Source organism: Crocuta crocuta, unplaced genomic scaffold (genome assembly GCF_008692635.1).
Source record: "Crocuta crocuta isolate KB4526 unplaced genomic scaffold, BGI_CrCroc_1.0 scaffold129, whole genome shotgun sequence".
In the NCBI taxonomy this organism is placed as follows: Eukaryota; Metazoa; Chordata; class Mammalia; order Carnivora; family Hyaenidae; genus Crocuta; species Crocuta crocuta.
The window spans coordinates 10,372,814-10,380,435 of record NW_027551571.1 but is presented as its reverse complement, the minus strand read 5'-3'; the positions used below and the strand labels follow the sequence as shown (position 1 = coordinate 10,380,435).

The 7,622-nt window shown below is 41.6% G+C and overlaps 1 protein-coding gene across 1 annotated transcript in view; it reads left to right on the top strand.

Moving 5' to 3' along the window:
• Positions 1 to 1,030: 1,030 nt before the first annotated feature.
• Positions 1,031 to 7,622, top strand: part of NBAS (NBAS subunit of NRZ tethering complex) — a 334,140-nt gene continuing 327,548 nt past the window's right edge. Inside the window, exons 1-3 of the mRNA XM_077750930.1 lie at positions 1,031 to 1,159; positions 3,458 to 3,512; positions 5,680 to 5,716. Of these exons, the coding sequence (XP_077607056.1) occupies positions 1,043 to 1,159; positions 3,458 to 3,512; positions 5,680 to 5,716 (209 nt within the window). The 5' untranslated portion in view covers positions 1,031 to 1,042. The remainder of the gene's footprint in view (positions 1,160 to 3,457; positions 3,513 to 5,679; positions 5,717 to 7,622) is intronic.

Below are 7,622 nucleotides of genomic sequence, written 5' to 3'. Positions count from 1 at the left end.
GAAGAGGCGGGGGGGGGGGGGGGGGGGGGGGGGGGGGGGAGGAGCAGGAGATGAGATCAAAGAGCAAGGGGAACTGTTAGGTGACATAGGGCAGGCTTTAAGGTCATTTAACTTTGAAAGAAATGGGAGGCCTAGGCTTCCCAGTGGAGGCTTTTAATTGCATTACTACCTAATGCATCTTGATGGATATTATGCAATATAATTCCTGCAGGAAATGTTCAGTATTTGTGTTTCTTTTGAATGTGAGACATGGCTAATTCCTTGTACACTGTATATGCATTAGGTTTACAACAGGCTCTGCTTTCAAGTACAGGGCTTTCCACATAGAGGCGCTTGTTAAATGAATAAGTGAACGAATGAGGCTGGGATTTTAGCTGGCTCCAAGCAGGTCCTCAATGTATTATTTCAAGTTTCTTGCCTCTGTAACCTTTTCTCACTTGGGCTCTATTCAGCTGCCTGCTCTTTCAAGTATATATTTTTCTACCTGTCTTTGCTCATCCCATTTCCCTTTGTTTGAGATGCTCTCCGCAAACCTTCACACTTGACTCAAATTCTGCCTAATATTAAAGACCCAGGACAAGCTCCACTTCCTCCAGGAAGCCGCTCCAGACTCTGAACTTCGTTACCTTTTTTTCTGAGCTCCTAGAGGATCATTCGTCTGACAGCTATCACTGACTTAGTATCTACTGAGTTGCATAATTTTTGGTGTTTATTTAAAAAACACTGATGCACTCTATGTATTTGGCAACAAATACACAGGAATGCTAGCATCTTAGGAAGATACTTTTACCATTTTTGACTTGGCGCATCGCACGCAGATTAACAAACAAGGAGTGCGCTGGGACCAGGACCTAAATCGTATTTCGGACGAGCCAAAGTCGCCGTGCTTCCTACTCATTAAGGGGTTAATCTTGCATTTCCTTTCCGCGCCCAGTTAACCCCACCCCCTCCCCGCGAAGCTGCAGCCGGCGCGGTGTGGGAAGCTTGTCCTTTGCGGGATGCCGTAGTGGCCCTGCCTCCGCGGCTCCGGTCCCGGGCGAACATGGCGGCCTCCGAGTCAGCGCCGGCTGCGGGTCCAGGCGCTGCGGAGGGCGAGGAGGAGACGATTCTCTATGACTTGCTGGTCAACACCGAGTGGCCCTCGGAGACGGAAGTACAGGTGAACCAGGCCTCTCCAGAGCTGCGGCCAGCATGGCGCGGGCCCTGTCCGGGCAGAGCCACGTAACTAGAGCCACGTAGAGGAGTGGAGCCGGGTGGGAGGGGGAGGGCGGTTCCGCCGCTTGTACCGTCGCCTTGGCAACGGCACCGCGGGTTAGCCGGGGTCTGGGTCCCCTAAAGCAGGGGTACCTGAGATCCCTCGTGGGCTCCGAATTCTCTTGTCGGGGCAGCACCTCGGGCTCTGGATCTCAGTTTCACTGTATTTGGAGGGGACGCACAGCGTTGGACTCCGGGGCCCTTCTGCTGCCTGGACTCCGGGTGGTCCTTTCTGGGAGGCGAGGCCAGAGCTGCCCGGGGCTGATCCTCATCCTCGGCGGGAGAACTTTCCAGGACCCTGCAGTCAGTCATCTCAGCAGCCGGAGGGCCGCCGCTGAAACCAGTCCTCCTTGGGGCTGACTTGGCCCATACTTGTGTACTTAGTAAAGAAGCTTTTAATGTGCTTGAGTGTCCGTGTCTGTCCCAGACTGTGCTGGGTGCTGGGCATAGGACGGTGAATACTTTTGTGGTGCCTGCGGTCTAGACTGGAGCCGATCCAGTTAACATTTTTCATCACTTAGCGTAATCGCGCTGCGCTAGTGGTAAGAACAGAATGCTGCTTCTGTTCTTACAGAGGGAAGAGGGAAGAGTGAGGAGGTGCTGATCCAGGGTTAGGTTTCCTGCTAAAGAAGGGGTTCTAGAGGTTGGTAACCTTAACTGCACCTTAGGGTTCACAGTCGTTCAGTAGACAGGGGCCTCCCAGCACGAGGTGAATAGTAGGGACTAGGAATGCGCATTTATTCAACACAGTTTTTGAGTGCCTAACCTGTGCCAGTCATTGGTTTAGACCCAGAGGATGCAGCAAGTTCCAAAACGACTTTTATTAAAATCAGGGAGTCCCATCATCTGAGTTCTTTTTTTACAACATCTTTCTTGAGTGTTTTCCTTCCTGGGGAAACTACTCATTCATTCTCCTCTAAAGTTTGTAGGTTTTCTTTAACCTCCTTCCCATTGCAGTTTCTGCCTGTCATGAATAATGTATTTTTCAGACTGGCAGAGATCTGCATACATAGTACTGTTTTTCAAGTACGATATTAGTTTCTGTTTGTCTTGAACAGTGTGAATATTGTAGGTCCTGCACTTAGGATGTTGCTGCTGCTTCTATTGGTTGAACAAATACTTGTTTTCACTGCTTAGTACTCACTGGTTAATTACGGGGATGTTTCAGAATGATTAACATTTTAAATTGATTTTAAAAAGCACAGTACAATTTACATTGAAACCAGAGCACTTTTTTTTTTGGTTCTATTGATTTCAGCTGTCCAACTTCAAGCTGTCGGAGGGTGATTGCATCTGATTATAACCCTCCCCAGGACCAAATTGTGTCCTAACTGCAAAGTGGATAATCAGTTCATGTTTGTGGAATGCAGCCACTTTTTTGTGCTTTTAAGACCTACCTGTCTGCACTTCTTGTTCCTTTCCGAACTGTACGTTAGTACATTTTATTCATTATTTGTTGCTTCTGCTATTGTTTACCCTACTCCGAGTTTAGTCTATACTTAAGGAACTATTTAATACAACAGTCATTTATCAGTGTGTTAGTGGCATTTCCTCTGTGGACATACAACAAATAATAAGTTTGCCTCCAACGTAGGAGTTTATTAATCCGTGTGACCTCTTTCCCTGCAAGCAAAACTTATTCTAGGCCTCTGTGACTCACCCAAGTTGCCTTTGCTGGACCGGCAGCCAGTATGGGCTTTGGCTGGTGTTTTGATGTTTGGTATTTGAGGGGTGCCTGGGTGGCTTAGTTGGTTAAGGTCCAACTTTAGCTCAGGTCATGATCTCGCAGTCTGTGAGTTTGAGCCCGGCGTCGGGCTCTGTGCTGACAGCTGAGCCTGGAGCCTGCTTCAGATTCTGTGTCTCCCTCTCTCTCTGCCCTTCCCCTACTCAATGCTCTGTCTCTCTTTCAAAAATGTGTAAATATTAAAAAAAAATCATGTGATGTTTGGTATTTGAGTTTCCGTCTTGAATCCTTGTACTCCCCAGCAAAATTTGTGCTGACAAATGCCTGTAACTCCTCGGTGCTCAGTTTTGCCCCCACTCTTTTCAGTCCTGCTTTTCTTTTGTCTCTGAATAGTACTTTTTAAATACTGGTTGCTTGTACCCTGTACTGAGTATTAGCAAAAGAATATAACTTTACCTATTGTGTAAGTATTACAAGAAAATTCTCAAATATAATAACAATTTTTTTTTCCAATTGCAGTCCAGAGGCAGTCGGAAACACGGTGCATCCTTTATCATCACCAAAGCCATTAGAGGTAAATGTAGCTGATTTATTTTTCTCTATATAATGATAAGAGCAGATAATTTTTTTCTCATTTCATTTATAACTTTACTGTTTTTGAAACTTTAGAAATTTTAAAAGCGTTCCTCAGACTTATAATGTAGAGCCTGATAAAAGTGAATAGCATACATGTTGCCTGAATTTAATTTTATATGTGTACGCATATTATATGTGATATACGGGTATGTATGTGTGGATACCGGTATATGTATGTATACACACATTTTTAATGCGCCTGAGAGCTAAAGTATGGCTTAAGTTAACCATTCTGAATGTCTTCTAGAAGAAATGAAGAAAATCAAATCCAGTATGGGTCTCAGAGCATCTAGACATTGGGAGTGAAAGGACAGTCACAGGCTCTTTTAAGTGGATTACATGATGTTTCAGCTACATCTGGTCACAGTTATTCAGATTGAAAATATGATTAACCAGAGCATTCATGTAACTCCTAACCGAGTTTACATAGGAGCTACGGTACCAGAGAAAGTCTGGAGCACTGGTTGCTAAGCTCATGCTATGGGGACTTTATGTACGTTTATTGATATAAGCCTTTAGCAGACCAGCAAGGTAGGTGCTGTCATGACTTCGTGTTTTCAGATGAGGAAACTTGCCCAGGATCATTCATTTGGAATTTGCCTGCATGTCTTTCTGCCTCCAAAGCTCATCCTTATAATGCCGGTGAATTTGAGCTACTCACACAGAGAAGATTCAGTTTCAAAGGAGTGGAGTACTTGAAATTAACTATCATTTTATCTCCTGATAAAGATTATTATTTGATACAAGTGCTAGCATATTCAGTTTTCATTGTGATTAATATTTTGAAATTTTGAAAATTTAGAAAATGTACCCAGGTGATAAAATTTGTTTAGGGAATTTTAGAGAATATGGAAAACCACAAACTAGAATGAACAATTTCTCAGAAAAGCCCAGAGAAAATGTTACCCTTTAGATTTTTTTCTCATTGATATACATCCATATGCTCACACATACATACAAATTTTATTTTATTCAAAAAAAATTTTTAATGATTATTTTTTTGAGAGAGAAAAAGCATGGAAGCAGGTGAGGGGTAGAGAGAGAGAGAGAGAGAGAGGGAGAGAGAGAAGTCCAAGCAGGCCCCACAGTGTCTGCGCAGAGCCTGACGGTGGGGCTGAATCTCACAAACTCAGATCATGACCTGAGCTGAAATCAAGAATCGGACACTCAACCGACTGAACGACTCAAGCGCTGCCACACACATACAATTTAGATAGGATCATGTAAAACATTATTTGTCAGTAGGGTAGTTAACCTTAAAAATAAAACTCAGTTATTTTACCAGCAAAAATGAGTTTATTCAGGAATAGCAGAATTGCAATTCAGGACATGCAAATTAACAGCAAAACTATAACCAAATTCAACAGAAGAGAGGAACATTATTTTCTGGAGGAGGAGGAAGTTGTGAGGGATTGTTCTGAACTAAAAGTCCATTGGAGAAAAGAGTTCAGGGTGCTGATGGTTTCTCATTGCCTGAGTTGCAGAGGTAGTCGAGTTCTTATTGGCGATGTGACAGTGCATCTCTTTCTTGCTGGGGCCCATAACTGAGGATATTTTCCTGCTGATGATTCTTGTTGAGGTCTGACACTTCTTCCTTAGTTAGTGTTGAGTGGTACTGTTCTCCTGTCTGGCCTCCTGACTCTACTTAAGTGAGGTGTCCCTTTATTTTCAGTGTGTTAGCTGGACTTCTGCATTTTAGGTATTATTTTTTAAAACCTTTGTTATAAAGTATAATAGTATCTTAATTTTTGTACAGATATTTTGATTTTAATATTTTATTTGGGGGATTACTATGACTTCGACTCTGGCTTTATTAAAGCCTCTTACATGAAATTTACATCTCAAACCACATTTATACTTTTTTGTAGTGTTACAAAATCTTTCAAAGTTTTGAGTAACTTGGGCCTTGATGTAAACAAATACTTGGTCTTGTAAAAGTTACAGTACATATTAGATTATATTCTCTTATTTTAAGAATTTTGTTCTCTGTACTTTGTAATGACTCAGTCAACAGTATAGCTTAGATTTATTGTCAATGAAGGTATTTTGAAAGTGACTCCTAAAGAATAGCTGATTCATACTTGGTTTTGCTATTTTTATTACAGATCGTTTATTATTTTTACGCCAGTACATCTGGTACAGGTGAGTATCGCTTCAGAGAATGGTATGAATGTCAAATACAAATATTATCCTATTTATGATTCAAGTTTTAAGAATTGGATCCCAGATTGTGATACAGATGCTGACATTCAGGTGAATAAAATAGACCTCAAACATTTGATATACAGACAAGGTAGCTCAGTCTACTCAGGGTAATGTCTGATTCCCGAGTCCTTATTAAGAATATCTCAGGATGACTTCCGCTTCCTCTGGTGAATGTTCTCAGTTTTATCTTGAATGCCCACACGATGGGTCTGTAGCTTGGGGATCTTTTTTAAGAACAGTTTTGTTTTTACTGTATCAGCAGCTCTCGTGATCAGTATTTAGTTGCTGTGCAGGAGGGGAGGGGGTCCTTTAGGTTTCTGGCCTTGGGCACTTTTTAATTCTTTTCAGTGTTAAGAATGTTTTCAGCCTTAAGGGGAACAAAGAAATGATTATTCTGACAACTGATACAGTTCTGCTCTTAGCTAGGTATATAGGAATTGTTTTATAGATTTAATTAACACAGATGTTTTTTCTCTTAAGGACATTTAATCTTAAACGTTCCAGAGATAATAGAGTTTTATAAAAGAGACCTTTGGCTCTTCTCTGGGATTGGCTCTGATGTTTTTCTGCTGTGTGTGTGTGTGTGTGTGTGTGTGTGTGTGTGTGTGTGTAAGTGTAAATGTAATCTTGGTTTTGTTTTTTTTTTTGTAATCTTGTTTTTTAAGGGGTGTGGACTATGATGGGGTAAAGAGATGAGAGCAGAGGGAGGGGCAAGGACGGGAGAGGGGTTTAAGAGGTAGGCTATTTTTTCCTGAGCTCACTAGGTGATCTAGCTTGCTAGTTCTGAACATCTTCGGGAAGTGTGGGCAGAAAATCCCCAGTGTAGGCCGGTGCACCATAAAGTGATGATCTGATCTTCCACAGGACATGTTTTGTTACTTTCATAAGTAATGTGAAGTTAACTGAAAAAAGTTCAGTTTTTGCTCTTGAGTTTTTGGTAATTAAACCTAAAGGTTTTGGGGCCAATATTTGATTCAAGTGACTTTTTCTTTTAAAGTTTTTCTTCTCTTAATCATGAAATATCACAAACAGAATTATAGACACTGTAAGTTATAACAGGTTTATTATCTACATGTGATTTAGGCAGTTGTCACTCTTTGCTTCAGATAGCCTTCTCTCTTTCTCGATGCAAAATGTTACAACTCAAGGTGTCCCCTCTAGACCCCCTGTCTTCCTCTTCCATTCTAGAGGAAATTATCGTCCATCTATTGATGCTATCCTTCATATGTGTTTCATATCTTTGTTATAGTATTTCTATAATTACTATGGTATTAAATGTTTTGTGTTTTAGAAATGAACACAAGTACACTGAATGTGTAGGACTGAGAAATACACGCTCACACACACACACACACACACACACACACACACATATATTTACTCTTTTTTTTAAGTTTATTTTGAGAGAGAGGGAGAGAGTGTTCGTGAGACAGGGAGAGAGGATCCTAAGTGGATTCTAAACCACCCATGCTCCCCTATTTCTGACATATTTTATTTATTTTTAAAACAAGTAGTATCATTTTATTTTATTTTTAAAAAATGTTTTTGAGAGAAAGAGGGTACAAGTGAGTGGGGGGGGGGCGGAGACAGAGAGAGAGAAAGAGAAAGAAGTGGGGCTTGAGCTCATCTGATGTGGGATTTGAATTCACGAACTGTGACATCATGACCTGAGCTGAAGTCAGATGCTTAAAGACTGAGCCACCCAGGCGCCCATTGATATATTTTAATTACAGGTCTTTTTAGCCTACTTTTTTTGTTTTCTGTTTTCCATAATGTTTTTTTCTGTTTGATTTTGTTCTGTGTTCCTCCCCTCTGCACCCCTCCCCCCCACCCATTGGCTCCT